We start from the raw sequence: 16,043 nt of genomic DNA on the forward strand, positions 1-16,043 counted from the left end.
CCTTGCAAATCTGAGTCAGAGGCTTGGTGATGCCCATGAGGCACTTACTGCCCTGGAAGACTGCGCTCTAAGTTGAAAAGGCAGAACCCGTCTTTTCAAACCATAAGCCTGAGTAATGACGAATCCATCTTGAAATAGTCGATTTTGATGCTGCCTGCCCTTTCTTGGGGTCTTCTGGCAGCACAAACAAAACATCAGTTTTTCTTATCTGAGCTTATATATCTCACTTTCAGATAGACTTTAACTGCTCTCACTACATCGAGAGAGTGTAATAATTTTTCTTCTTCAGAATAAGGTTCTGGAAAAAAGGAAGGTAGGGAAACTTGATTCAGATGAAAACTTGATACTACCTTAGGCAAAAAGGTTGGGTGAGGACGCAACACCACCTTATCCTTATGAATAATGATAATACTGCTCTTTACAAGAAAAAACTGCTAACTCTGAAACTCTTCTTGTGGAGGTTACCGCAACCAATAACACCAATTTCCTTGTCAAAAGGATCAAGGGAATATGGCGTATTGGCTCAAAAGGCTGTCTTTGTAAAGCCAACAAAAATAGATTCAAATCCCACGGGCACAAGGGTGACCTAACTGGCGGATTTATACACGTTACCCCTTGTATGAAGGCCCGAACCAAAGAATGCAAAGCAAGTAGCCTTTGGAAAAACACTGATAAGGCCGAAATCTGACCCTTGATTGTACTCAAGGCTAGCTTTATTTCCACTCCAAATTGTAGGAAGGCCAGAACTCTACCACCTATGACATACTTCCTAGGATGCCATCTTTTGGCTTCACACCAGGAAATATAGGCCCGTCCAGACTCTATATTAAATAGTCCTAGAAGCTGGCTTTCTTGCATTAATCAGGTTAGTTACCACTGAACCTGAAAGCCCCCGACTACTTAAAATGTGGGATTCAATAGCCAAACCATTATATTTAGCGTTTGTAAGGCAGGATGGAATACCGACCCCTGAAAAAGCAAGTCTGGGCGAGATGGAAGAGTCCCCGAGTCCCCTACTGCCATTCTTACGATCTCTGCATACCAGGTTCTTCTGGGCATGCCGCGGCTACTCGAATTATCGGCTTCTGTTCCCCTTTGATCCTGCTAAGGAGCAGCGGCACTGGGGGGGATCAGTACAAACTGATCCCATGGGATCATTAAACGCATCTGTCCCGTATGCGAGTGGATCCCTTGTCCTTGACACAAAGCTGTCCAACTTCTTGTTGAACCTGGACGCCAATAGATCTATGTCCGGGGTACCCCATTTCTGGCATACGGCCCGAATAAATGTCGGGATGCAGGGACCATTGTTGTTGGCGGCTCAAGAAATCCACCTGCCAATTGTCTACTCCCAGAATGAAGACTGCAAATAGGCAAGGCACATGCTCTTCTGCCCAAGCCAGAATATAAAAGTTCACCTCCGTTTGGGCTGCGCAACTTCTGGTGCTGCCCTGGGGACCTATCACTCTTTCTCCCAGGGTGGGAGGAAGCTGCGAACGTACCAGCTATTTTACTTTCCAAACCAGCTAATGCTGTAGCCATATCGTCTTTAGTGACGTATGCAGAGGCTGGAATGTTGGAAGTAGCTACAATACCTGACATACTCAATGGCTCAGTCTGATCAGCCACTTTAGGTATTTCAGGGGAGGATGGTACTGTGGAAGTGAGACTAGGTTTCTCAGACCCTGACCATGGCACCCTTGTGCTCCTCCTTGGTAATTTAGCATTCTTCTTTCGTGAAGACATAGACCTAAGCACAAAGCAGAGGTACTAACCCAAATGCATCTGCTGCTGAGCTTTAGTCTAGCAATGTTTTATATGCCGCCATTAGTGCCCAGGCTGACGCTGAGTAGATGTGCCTTGAGAATGCCTGTATTTAACACCCTATAGTGCTTACGTGCCCAAGTATGCTGCTGTGTCCCTCCTTCAGCCAAACTTCACTGTAGAGTGAGGATTTCAAAGGCAGCCGCCCTGCGCATGCGCCGTATATAACGTGCACGCTGCCCATGCTTAGCCACGCCCCCCGTGATGTAGAACGCCTCCTATTTTCAAAAGAGGGCATATCCCGCCTGTGCGGTGGTCTCCAACTCGGAAATCCCGGGGGGGGGGGGACTCGCATCAGGGGGACACCCAGCAGGCAGGGGACCCCTGAACCCCATCTTGTGGCTGAAAGGAGTGGAGTAGGTGCATGCTGTCCACAAGCAAGCGGTCACTGAGAACCTGGGGAACCAAGGTATGTTGACACTAGAAATGTTATACTTTACACCCTTTAACACCCTTAACTTACCATCTAAGCTGCAGGATACTGCTAGAAAATCACGGACAGACCCAACCTTCACCCATCATGGAGGGCCATGTCATGACAGACCTTCAAGGAACGGGTCCCCTTTGTATATAGGGTCCACTCCCTTGGACGTGTACAGCACCCTGCCAGAACAAACCTTTGGTTTAGTTTTTACGTGACCAAGATGCCAGGTCCCAGGGTCCAGCTCTCAAAGAGAAGTATTACAGGCTAAAACCTTGTTCTTCTTTCCTCGAGGCCCAAGGACCATCCACTTTGGCTTTCTTGGCACTTTTTATGGATCCGTCTGCATAGCCCCCTGAGCCAGTGAAGGATCCTTCTGCGGAGCTTTTCTTAGCACTTCAATAACCATGACCAACACCTTAGACACTGGCGAAAAAACTGAGGTACTCCCAGTGTGGGAGGGGTTATATAGAGGGGTACTTCCTGTCTTTGATTATGCCAGCGTCCATTCACCTGAAGGTGGCCTATAACCCACATAGTAATTACTATGGCTGCTCTGTGTCCTGTGATGTACAATAAAGAAATCCACACATTGTCTCTGTAAGTGTATGTTTCAGATTTCCCCGTCCCACCAACCTTGTAACAGTGGGGGATGGTGTGATCTTCCTGTGTGGAATCCCGGGAATACAGAGGACGGGGACATCTCTCTGGTGGGTTCTAGTCACTAGGCAGCTCCATCATATCCTTGTGTCCTTCTGAAAACTCCTCCATAACCCCATACTCCTCATCCTCCTCTTTAAAAACTCTTCTTTGACAAAAATATTATCATCCCCGAGGTTTCCACTCTGCAATATATTATAAAACATTTATTGTAACACACATGCTTGTGCATAATGTATAACTACCAGTGATTGTTCCTCATCTACCTGATGATGGTGGGGGGTGGTGTGATCTTCCTGTGTGGAATCCCGGGAATACAGAGGACGGGGACATCTCTTTGGTGGGTTTCTGTAGCTGGATGACTCCATCATGGTGTCCTGGTACATATCTTTGTGTCCTTTTGGAAACTCCTCCATCACCCCATCCTCTTTTATCTCTTCTTTAAAGCGGGAGTCCGCCCGGAGTTCCGCCGTTTTTTTTTTTTTTTTTTAAAAGCCAGCAGCTACAAATACTGCAGCTGCTGACTTTTAAAATAAGGACACTTACCCGCCCAGCGCGCCCGCGATCTCGGCACCCGAAGCCGATCTCTCGATCGTCTCTCGGGTGCTGCTGCCGCCATCTTAGGTATGGGAATCAGGAAGTGGAGCCTTTCGGCTTCATTTCCCGGTTCCCTACTGTGCATGCACGAGTCGCGCTGCGCAATAAGGATGGACCCGCTGCCTCTGGGATCTGTGTGTTTCCCAGCAGGCAGCGGGGGACTTTCGGAAAGGGGCGTAGATCTACGCCCCTTTCCGCAGAGAGCTATCCCGGCAGTGGGTGCAGATACCTGTACTGTACAGGTACCAGCACCCCCCTCCCCCCTGAAAGGTGCCAATTGTGGCGCCGGAGGGGGGGGGGGATTCCAATGAGCGGAAGGTCCACTTTAGGGTGGACCTCCGCTTTAACCTCAACTTTAGGATCTCTCAGGTTTCCACTCTGAATATATAACAAAAATGACATCAATGGTAACAATGCAGATAATGTACAGATCCTAATGATACTATCAGTGATTGTTCCTCATCTACCTGATGATGGTGGGGGATGGTGTGATCTTCCTGTGTGGAATCCCGGGAATACAGAGGACGGGGACATCTCTCTGGTGGGTTCCTGTTATTAGGTGGCTCCATCATATCCTTGTGTCCATCTAAAAGCTCCTTCATTACACCATATTCCTTGTCCTCTTGCTTGTACTCTTCTTTAATAACACTATTATAATCCTCAAGATTTCCACTCTGAATATATAATAAAACATTAATCGTAACAAACATGTTTGTGTATAAATCATAACTACTCATAATTGTTTCTCATCTACCTGATGATGGTGGGGGATGGTGTGATCTTCCTGTGTGGAATCCCGGGAATACAGAGGACGGGGACATCTCTCTGGTGGGTTTCTGTTACTTGATTGCTCCATCATGAAGTCCTTGTGTCCTTCAGAAAGCTGCTTCATCACACCATACTCCTCATCCTCCTCTTTATACTCTTCTTTAACAACAATATTATCATTCCCGAGGGTTCCACTCTAAATATATAAACATGTTTGTGTATAAATCCTATCAGTGATTGTTATCCATCTACCTGATCATGGTGGGGGATGGTGTGAATGAATATCTGAGACTTGGATCAATATGGAAAAATTAGTTTTCAGGACATTTTTTCTACAAATTACATTTTTCCTCTTTCTTCCTATATCAATCTTGTAAAATAAAGACATACATATTCCAATCCCCCCCATCCCCCACTACTAATAAAAGTCATATAATTCCGTTAGTATAGACTGATGAGGTGAGAAGGTGATTGGTGGGAAAGGTGACACACCAACAAAATGAAGACAATGTTCCGGCCCCGTAACTGGGGGAACGTTCTGATCCTGAAGGGGTAAATCTGCCGGTGTGGTGTAATAATTGCCCGTTGTAGGCCATGTATGGTCAGGATGGTCATTGTCTTGTCTATTTATTGTCAGTGCTGTTTGTTTAGAGGAACAAATTACTAGAATTCATTTTCAAAATGAAGAGAATATTCCGGCCCATAAGTGGGGGAATGTTCTGACCCTGAAGGGGTTAATCTAGGTTCCAACACTATATATATGTGTATCATCATCTGCTGGAGATAAAAGAGGTCACAGTGACTATGGAGGAAGAGGACGGACATGACGGGGGGGGGGGTTACTGGGTGTAGGGATGAGCTCAGGCCCGATCTCTGCAGCCACGCATCAGGGCAATGTCTCACTGCCTGTGATTAGCGCAGTACTGCGCTGACTTCCTGGCGGGTTCTGCACGCGGTCCATGCGAACACACCTGAGCTCATGCTTAACTGGGTCACTTAACTAGAAAATAATATTCTTAGATTTTAAACTCTAATGAGCCGGGCCCCCCCGATTCCTCCTGTATTGTAACTGTACTGTCTGCCATCATGTTGTAAAGTGCTAAACAAACTGTTGGCGCCATATAAATCCTGTATAATAATAATATCTTATTACCTCCTCTACTGCCAGGTCCAACAATGCCTCCTCTCTACTTCCTCCCGACTCACCTCTCACCCAGAACTTCCTGTCTGTATGTGACATCACTTCCTGTCTGTATGTGACATCACTTCCTGTCTTCCATAGAGACTTCCTGCCTGAATGAGACATCACTTCATGTTTTCTTCTATAGAGACTTGCCTGTGTAGAAGTGAGATCACCACCTTGTGGAGCTCAGAGGATTTGCCGCCCCGAGAAATGTCTCGTAGTGTGAGCACGGCCTTGTGCTGTGTGTGTATGTACTGTATATCCTTATACACTTAAAGTGGTTGTAAACCCTTACAAACCACTTTGACCTACAGGTAAGCCTAGATTAAGGCTTACCTGTAGGTCCAAGAAATATCTCCTAAACCTATACGGTTTAGGAGATATTTACCTGAAGACAGCCACCGCTGTCTACGGTGCATGCACCGTAGACAGCGGCCCGCAGGCGCACTGGGTAAGCCGCAGATCATGGCGATATGCCGCTAGTGACGGCTCCCGTGCGCATGCGCGGGAGTGACGTCATCGCTGCTCTGGCGAATCGCAGCGCCGGAGCAATGAGACCCACCAAGTAGACGCTCAGAACTACAGGGGACATTGGTGACTTCGCTGGCTCCTGTGTCAGGTAAGTGACACATAATGGACTACTATGCGATGCGATGCGATGCATAGTAGTCCATTATGCCTTACCTTTGCAGGGAATCAAAGAGGAAGTAAACCCATCAAGGTTTACTTCCTCTTTAAGGACCAGGCCTCTTTTTCAGATTTGGTGTTTACATGTTTAAAACATTTTTTTTTTGCTAGAAAATTACTTAGAACCCCCAAACGTTATATTTTGTTTTTTTCTAACACCCTAGAGAATAAAATGGCGGTCTTTGCAATACTTTTTTTTTGACACCGTATATTGCGCAGCGGTCTTACAAGCACACTTTTTTGGGAAAAAATTCCGTTTTTTGAATAAAAAAAAAAAAGGCGGGGGGCGTGACCGGAAGTGCTGGGGAGAGGTCGCATCCCTGCTGAGCTCCGCCGGCCGAGAAACAATCTTCACCCATCCGCCGCTACCAAGCGGGATTTTGGCCGGCGGACACCTCAACTCGCTCCCCACGAGTCCCGGGAGCACAACCGCCACCGTATTGCGGCTCCGGACCGGCGGTACGTCCCGCGATCGGGCCCGAGGCCTACTACACCTGGCGAGCGCCGGCCGCCATCTTGCGGCCTACAAGGCCTCCGGAGCCTCCGCGCTCGCGTACCGCGGGCCGCTCGGATAGCGGCGCTGCACACGCATCTTCAGTGGGTCGGAGGAGCCTCCCTAAGGCCTGGGACAAAACTTTGGCAGAGAGCACTGGAATCAACAGGCAGCTCGTTACTGTGGAGGACATATGGAAGACTGAGGTAGGCGGCCATCTTGGTACACCTAGTCCTCCATTACAGGCCCCTCACACACTCCCACGGACAGATTCTGCTCCCCCCCTGTACTACACGCCATCCACATAGACTATAGTGGCCCTGGAGAGCCTACAGATGGACGTGTAATCATATATATCTTGACTGGGGGTGCATACGCGGTCTCAAGGAAAATGACAGCGTAATTCCCTAGCACTGCGCCGTCGGACCATTCCACTTGGCGGATAAGGCATATTCAGCTAACGACTCTCGTCACATCTACCCCAACCACTGCATGCGCTATTTGGCAACCGGCGGGTATGTATAATACGCCCCGGAACCGTCCCCGCAACAGATCACAACAGAAATCCTCTCCGGTCCTGGGGAAGGCGAAGGGGAAGGGCAGGATGGCGCCTGAACCGCCGGAACCTGATGACACCACACAGCATTCTGATGATAGCCTGTCACAGTTCCCCTCTAACCTAGCAAGCCCAGCGGACACTAACTCTGAAGCTTTGCTACAAAAATTCCGCACCATAGTAAGGGACGAGATCACCGCGACCTCTCGCAAGCTGTCTGCTGAACTGGTGAAGGGTCTTAAAGAACTAGGCCACCGCACTAATCAGTTGGAGGAACGGATGGACCTAACAACCACGGTACTTGAGGGTCATGAGGAAGAGGTGGAGAAACTGAATGCAGAACTTGTGACGCTCCAGGACAAACTTGAGGACTCAGAAAATAGACCTCGCAGAGGTAATTTGCGTATACGCGGCCTCCCGGAAACCATCACAGACCTACAGGGTACAGCTACAGCGTTCTTCCAGGAGCTTGCTCCCGATATTCCTACGGAACGCCTGGAGTTCGACCGTATCCATAGGTCCCTCGCTCCCAAGCCAACTGAGGGCCCCCCTAGAGATGTGATCATAAAATTTCACTTCTACAGAACCAAGGAACGGCTTCTCCAAGCGGCCAGAGAGTTGCCGAACATTACATTCCAGGGAAACTCCCTCCAATTGTTTGCAGATCTTTCCCCGGTCACTATCGCTAAAAGGCGGAATATGAAGCCCTATCTGCAAATCCTGCAAGCCAGAAACATCCGCTATCGGTGGGGGTTCCCCTTTAAACTCTCTTTTTATCATCTGGGACGTCAGTTTCATGCCTCATCTTTGCCGGATCTGAGGCGACAATTCCAGGAGCTGCAGTTTGACCTCCCTCCTTCTTAACCCGAAACAGCATTGGCCCGCCCGGGTCCCTCCCGGGCCCCACTGAGATCCTCACAACACGGATCCCAAGCCCTCCGCTCTCTCAAGGCTCAGAGGTTTCAAGAAGTTTTTACAGCCGGGCATCTTTAGAAAAGTGCTGCTTCTGCCCTTTGCTAAATTTGATTGTGCTTTGTTTTTTTTTGTTTTTTTTCTTCTTTTCCCCTGCCTTCGCACAGCAGGCTCGCCTCAGGCTCTTGAACAAGCAGCAACTAATGCCACCAGGAGACTAGAACGGGACACCTCTGAACCGCAACTCTGAGGATTGGTAAGCTAGTCATTATTTGCTTACAGGCAGACTGTGCTGGTCTTTAACCCTGGACTGTGGCGGCCCACCTTACTGGTTGCAGATGAATGGCGGGGGAATTGTCTTGACCCTTTTTTTTTTTTTATATTTTGTACAATTAGTGCACTCAGGTAATGACTGCCGTCTCCCCCCCAATTGCATAAGCTATTTCGATTCCCCACCTCCTTTTTCCCCTTTTCAATTTTTTCCCCTCCCATTGTGTGAGTTAAGAGGGGGTGTATGCACTGTGGACTGGACCCCTGCCTACTATTGGCCGAATGGGGGGAGGCCTTGCGCCCATCCCGCGGTTAATAGGCACACCTGTTTTTTTTTGCTTTGGGTTCCTTTTAGATGTTGCTGGGTTCATGCTGTTTTTTCATGGGCGGGGGGTCACCCCATGCACTGCCCTGTTTTTTTTTTTTTTTTTTTTTGGGGGGTGGGGGAGGGGATAGGGATGGTGACATTTTTTCTCTTTGTCTCTTTTTTTTTTTCTACTACAGTCTTTCATTTGTTCTTGGGGTTTATTTCGATATGCCATTGTTGACATGTTCTTTTATATGTATGGTTATTGTTACAGTTAAGCCAAGTGGTCTCCGACGGACCACTGCACCCTCATGCTGTGGTACTTGATCCGAACTAACGTTCGAGTCAACACCCGACCAGGTAGTGGGATGTTTAACCCACGACTCATAGCAATCTTACTGTTACAGAGTTATATGTTCGCAGAATTGCATGTTTCTACTACCTTTTCTGATGTGATACAATATTTCTCTCTTCCTTCTCCCTCTTCACTGCTTCTTTCCCTTTTTTCCCCCTCTGGGTTCGCAGGGTGTGTACGCTGGTTCAAGGTTGATGGCCGCCTAAAGCTGTCCCAATGACAATTAACTGGTTGTCCCTGAATGTTCAGGGCATGAACTCTCCCCATAAGAGGGTGAAGGTTTTTAAATATCTGCGCAAACGACAAGTTGACATTGCTTGTTTACAGGAGACACATTTTTCTGAGACCTCCCATCCTAGGTACTTCGATGCTCAGTTCCCTCAGGTATTTTTTGCAAATGCTTCAACTAAACAAAGGGGGGTCCTCGTAGCTTTTCGCAAATCTGTTCCATTTAGTTGCACTAAACAGATCGCAGACCCTGATGGGCGGTACCTATTGCTCCAAGGCACTATTCATGGCATGGAGGTTACCGTACTAACGTACTATGCCCCGAATGTAAATCCGGGGCCCTTCTTGACCCATGTCTGCACCCTACTTATGTCCCACGGCAAGGGCACCCTCCTTCTTGTGGGTGACTCTAACCTTCTACTAAATCCCAAACTAGATAAGCAGCCGCCCGAGAGAAACGGACAGTCGGCAGGGGCTAAAAAATTCATGTCCTCCTTGCAAACACTTGACTTGGTTGACCTGTGGAGGGAATGTCATCCTCAGGGCAAGGACTACACCCATTACTCTCACCCCCATCAGGTCCACTCAAGGATTGACCATATGTTTATGCTCAGACGTCACCTTCCGTTAGTGGTATCGGCCTCAATCTTGGCTGTTCCTTGGTCGGATCACGACCCGGTGCTAGTTGTCTGTCACTCTGGATAGACCTAGATTTTCTCCCTGGGTGATGAATGATTCCCTTCTTTCGCATGCAGGTGTGACAGCGGATATTGTTAAGGCTTCGGAGGACTACTTTCGTGAAAATTTGGGCTCGGTGCAGTCACCAGTGGTCCTTTGGGAGGCTTATAAAGCGGTGTTACGGGGTCGGATAATTGGTCTGGCTTCGGCCCGTAAGAGGGCAAGAGAGATAAAACAAAAAGAGCTTGAGTCCCGATTGGAGTCACTATCCGAGAAGTTTAAACAGTTTCCCACCCCGAACAACCGTAAGCTGTTGGACATAGCCAGATCGGAGCTTGACCTATGCCTTACTGAGGGTGCTGAGCGTATACTGCGCTGGTCCCGCCAGCGGTGGTATGTGAGAGCAAATAAGCCAAACCGTATGTTAGCAGACTCCGAACCTTTGCCCCTAAATTGAATCCGATTACCCTACGAGATCGAAACAATGTCCTATCAGGGAACCCGAAGCATGTTCTGTAGGAATTTGGGTTTCGCCTTTCGAAGCTATACGCGGCACCAGAGGGTAATGCGGCTCAGAGCACGGCAGACTTCCTGGAAAGCCTTTCGCTCCCATCCTAAACGGGCGCTCACATTGCCCTCATGGATAGGGATATTCAGATCACCGAAGCTCTACAAGCAATAAAGGAACTTAAGGTAGGAAAACGTCCTGGGCCTGATGGGTACACCGCGCTTTACTATAGGAAGCTGGCATCGGTAGTAGCCCCTCACCTGGTGGCAATGTACAATTCGGTCAAAAACGGCAGCCCTCTCTCCCCCAGATCTTCTGACTGCAAATGTGGTGATGATTCCTAAACCGGACCGTGACCACTCATCTTGGGCCAATTTCAGGCCGATCTCGCTCATCAATGTAGATATGAAACTCTTGACAAAAATCTTGGCGACTCGACTAAACTCTTTCCTCCCCCGTTTAATAAAAAAGGACCAGGTTGGCTTCGTACCACAGAGACAGGCGGGAGATGCAATTCGACGTATAGTTCAAATCCAGCATATAGCCCAGGCTCGCTCCCAGGAATCCATGCTTCTCTCCCTCGATATGAATAAGGCCTTTGACTCCTTATCTTGGCCCTATCTCATGTCTGTCCTACGGCACTATGGATTCGGGAATTCATTTATGACTTGGATGTCGGCCCTATATGATTCCCCCCGAGCAAAAATTAAATATTACGGATTTGAATCCCCCATTTTTACTATCCACAGGGGAACCCGCCAGGGATGTCCGCTGTCACCCCTTCTTTTTGTGTTGGCACTGGAACCTCTGGCGGAGGCAATAAGAGCTCACCCAGATATCCGGGACATAGAAATAGCAGGTTGCCCCCATAAGATTTCCTTATTCGCTGATGACATTCTCATTTCTGTCACCTCTCCTAGAACTTCCCTGCCAAACTTACACACACTGTTGCAATCCTTTGCATCTCTCTCAGGACTCCAGATTAACTCATCTAAATCGAAGGCATTGTCGACTAATCTCTCTGTGGAGTTACTGGGGGACTTGCAGTCGGCCTTTCCTTACCAATGGGTTTCCTCTTTGCCTTATTTAGGAATCCGTCTCACATCGACATACCAGGCTTTATATCAGGCGAATTATCCACCATTATTCAAAAAATTAACGGATATGTTGTCGGCGTGGTCCTCCTTACCTCTTTCATGGTTTGGGAGAATAACGGGCATTAGGATGGCATATCTCCCAAAATTACTTTATTATTTTAGGGTTCTCCCCATCCCAATTCCCTCCCATGTCCTCAATATCCATCAGCGTAGGATCCTGCAATTTATCTGGGGATCGTCTCGTCCCCGTATTAATAAACAAATCCTGTTCGCCAACAAAAGTAATGGGGGCCTCTCGGTCCCGAATATAAGAGACTACTACGTGGCTGCTACCATTGCTCCGCTCTCTCACCTTCACGAGACGTATCAACTCCCGCTCTGGGCGACTATTGATCTGCTTGAGACGGACCCTGTCCCAATCTCTTCATTACCATGGCTCCCACCTGCACATCGCCCTAAGATTACAGGGCCTTGTATGATTCATACGCTACGAGTTTGGGACTCTGTGAAGTACTCGGCGGGGCTGGCTTCTCCACATCTCCCGCTGTTGCGACTTCTACGTTGCCCACTTTTCCCTCCAGGCCTTCATGACTCCGTGCAATTCAAGTGGTGGACCATGAATGGCTTCGGCGATGTACACTCCTTGCTTACTCCCACAAAAATTTTACCATATGATGTTTTACGTTCATCACACTATATACCTCTACGGGAATATTTCAGGTATCTACAGATCCGTAATTTCCTCCAGAGTCTCATTAAATCTCAGGACGCCCCATACAGGTTGACACCGTTTGAGAGCATATGCAGATCCAGGCCCCACTCTCCTGGTCTGATATCTATGATATACTCAGCTCTGGTTTCTAAGCGGAGACCTCCTGTGCGGTCTTACCATTTGCAATGGGAGAGAGAGTTGGGGAAGAAGCTGGACCCGGAGGATTGGCAGGCAATGACCCTAGCCATATCCAACTGCTCGCGCAATGTGGTAATTCTGGAAAATGCATATAAGGTGTTATACCGGTGGTATTGTACCCCGACGCGTCTGGCTCGCTTTGTTCCAACCTGTTCCCCACTTTGTTTTAGAGAATGTGCCCGAGAGGGCAATATGGCCCATATTTGGTGGACCTGCCCACGGGTGTGCAGACTATGGGTCAGGGTGTACGCATTGCTCCGTAGCCTACTTCGAGTAAATCTTAAAAAGGATTCATTTGAGGCACTCCTTGGCAAACCAATAACTGAGCTGTTACGCCCAGAGCGCCAATTGGCGCAACATCTCTTTACTGCAACTAAGTTGACAATAGCCAGAGCATGGAGAACCCCGGCGTGTCTGGCAGCCCTGGATAGCATATAATTATTCTCCTAGATTTGATGTTGCTTTATTATCAATGTAGGGACCGGTGGTGCGCACCCTGTGAACCCATTCTCTTCCCTCCCTCCCCTCTCTCTTCCTCGACCCCCCCTCCTTCTCTCTTTTGATCCTCCCTACTCCTCCCCTGCTTCTCATTCAACAACTTCTTTTCATCTTCCCTTGACTCACTCTACATCTTCTTCTCCCCTTCTCTCTCTTGTCTCACCAATTACCAGTAGATGATTACTATGGGCTGTTAATGCACTGTATGACATGCTTCTGTTGCAGTCATGTGAAAACCCGGGTTCACCCGGACGCAGGACATGTTGGAATCGTTCGGGCAACAGCCTGCTTTAATTACTACCATACAGTGAATCACCTGAACTGTTATTTGTACGACAGCCTATTGTATTGGAATGTAAACTTGTTCATTAATACTAATAAAAACCTTTGTAAAAGAAAAAAAAAAAAAGGCAACAGTAAAATTAGCCCAAATTTTTTTTTATATTGTGAAAGATAATGTTACGCCGAGTAAATTGATACCCAACATGTCACGCCTCAAAATTGCGCCCGCTCGTGGAATGGCGACAAACTTTTACCCTCAAAAATCTCCATAAGCGACATTTAAAAAAAATTCAGAGGAGGTCTAGGGCTAGAATTATTGCTCTCGCTCTACCGATCGCGGCGATACCTCACATTTGTGGTTTGACCGCCGTTTTCATATGCGGGCGCTACTCACGTATGCGCTTGCTTCTGTCGGGACGGGGTGTTTTAAAAAAAAATTATTTATTTTACTTGATTTTATTTATTAAAAAAAAAAAAAATGGATCACTTTTATTCCTATTACAAGGAATGTAAACATCCCTTGTAATAGAAAAAAGCATGACAGGTCCTCTTAAATATGAGATCTGGGGGGGGTCAAAAATTCCTCACATCTCTTATTTGGACTTAAATGCAATAATAAAAAAAAAAGTCATTTGAAAAAATTACATTGAAAAAAATATACCTTTAAGAGTTATGGGCGGAAGTGGCGTTTTGACGTAGTTTCCGCCCTCCTATGGTATAGAGACGAGTGGGGGGGCCATCTTAGCCTCACTCCTCTCTATACTCAGCTAGGAAGAGGACCCGATCGCCTCCGACCGCTACCGACGGCTCCGGTAAGCGGCGGAGGGCGCGGGAGAGGTGCCACTCCCGCCGCCCATAATGGTGATCTCGAGACGAACCCGCCGCGGAGACCACCGTTATAGAACACAGGACCGCCTCCTGTAAAGAGGGATATCTCGGTTGTAACGGTGGTCTCCGCGGCGGGTTCGTCTCGAGATCACCATTATGGGCGGCGGGAGTGGCACCTCTCCCGCGCCCTCCGCCGCTTACCGGAGCCGTCGGTAGCGGTCGGAGGCGATCGGGTCCTCTTCCTAGCTGAGTATAGAGAGGAGTGAGGCTAAGATGGCCCCCCCACTCGTCTCTATACCATAGGAGGGCGGAAACTACGTCAAAACGCCACTTCCGCCCATAACTCTTAAAGGTATATTTTTTTCAATGTAATTTTTTCAAATGACTTTTTTTTTTATTATTGCATTTAAGTCCAAATAAGAGATGTGAGGAATTTTTGACCCCCCCCAGATCTCATATTTAAGAGGACCTGTCATGCTTTTTTCTATTACAAGGGATGTTTACATTCCTTGTAATAGGAATAAAAGTGATCCATTTTTTTTTTTTTTTATAAATAAAATCAAGTAAAATAAATAATTTTTTTTTAAAACACCCCGTCCCGACAGAAGCAAGCGCATACGTGAGTAGCGCCCGCATATGAAAACGGCGGTCAAACCACAAATGTGAGGTATCGCCGCGATCGGTAGAGCGAGAGCAATAATTCTAGCCCTAGACCTCCTCTGAATTTTTTTTAAATGTCGCTTATGGAGATTTTTGAGGGTAAAAGTTTGTCGCCATTCCACGAGCGGGCGCAATTTTGAGGCGTGACATGTTGGGTATCAATTTACTCGGCGTAACATTATCTTTCACAATATAAAAAAAAATTTGGGCTAATTTTACTGTTGCCTTTTTTTTTTTTTCTTTTACAAAGGTTTTTATTAGTATTAATGAACAAGTTTACATTCCAATACAATAGGCTGTCGTACAAATAACAGTTCAGGTGATTCACTGTATGGTAGTAATTAAAGCAGGCTGTTGCCCGAACGATTCCAACATGTCCTGCGTCCGGGTGAACCCGGGTTTTCACATGACTGCAACAGAAGCATGTCATACAGTGCATTAACAGCCCATAGTAATCATCTACTGGTAATTGGTGAGACAAGAGAGAGAAGGGGAGAAGAAGATGTAGAGTGAGTCAAGGGAAGATGAAAAGAGGTTGTTGAATGAGAAGCAGGGGAGGAGTAGGGAGGATCAAAAGAGAGAAGGAGGGGGGGTCGAGGAAGAGAGAGGGGAGGGAGGGAAGAGAATGGGTTCACAGGGTGCGCACCACCGGTCCCTACATTGATAATAAAGCAACATCAAATCTAGGAGAATAATTATATGCTATCCAGGGCTGCCAGACACGCCGGGGTTCTCCATGCTCTGGCTATTGTCAACTTAGTTGCAGTAAAGAGATGTTGCGTCAATTGGCGCTCTGGGCGTAACAGCTCAGTTATTGGTTTGCCAAGGAGTGCCTCAAATGGATCCTTTTTAAGATTTACTCGAAGTAGGCTACGGAGCAATGCGTACACCCTGACCCATAGTCTGCACACCCGTGGGCAGGTCCACCAAATATGGGCCATATTGCCCTCTCGGGCACATTCTCTAAAACAAAGTGGGGAACAGGTTGGAACAAAGCGAGCCAGACGCGTCGGGGTACAATACCACCGGTATAACACCTTATATGCATTTTCCAGAATTACCACATTGCGCGAGCAGTTGGATATGGCTAGGGTCATTGCCTGCCAATCCTCCGGGTCCAGCTTCTTCCCCAACTCTCTCTCCCATTGCAAATGGTAAGACCGCACAGGAGGTCTCCGCTTAGAAACCAGAGCTGAGTATATCATAGATATCAGACCAGGAGAGTGGGGCCTGGATCTGCATATGCTCTCAAACGGTGTCAACCTGTATGGGGCGTCCTGAGATTTAATGAGACTCTGGAGGAAATTACGGATCTGTAGAT

General features: G+C 47.7%; 2 protein-coding genes across 2 annotated transcripts in view; both read right to left on the minus strand.

Moving 5' to 3' along the window:
• The window catches only part of LOC143955485 (uncharacterized), a 337,730-nt gene that overhangs the window by 127,265 nt on the left and 194,422 nt on the right, over positions 1-16,043 (minus strand). The window lies entirely within an intron of this gene.
• LOC143955380 (uncharacterized) overlaps positions 1-16,043 on the minus strand; it is an 83,707-nt gene that overhangs the window by 14,981 nt on the left and 52,683 nt on the right. The window contains exon 2 of the mRNA XM_077465440.1: positions 4,108-4,176. Coding sequence (XP_077321566.1) covers positions 4,108-4,176 — 69 coding nt within the window. The remainder of the gene's footprint in view (positions 1-4,107; positions 4,177-16,043) is intronic.

The sequence above is a fragment of the Lithobates pipiens genome, unplaced genomic scaffold, assembly GCF_037356315.1.
Source record: "Lithobates pipiens isolate NorthernLeopardFrog02 unplaced genomic scaffold, aLitPip1_a1.2 Scaffold_35, whole genome shotgun sequence".
Lineage (NCBI taxonomy): Eukaryota > Metazoa > Chordata > Amphibia > Anura > Ranidae > Lithobates > Lithobates pipiens.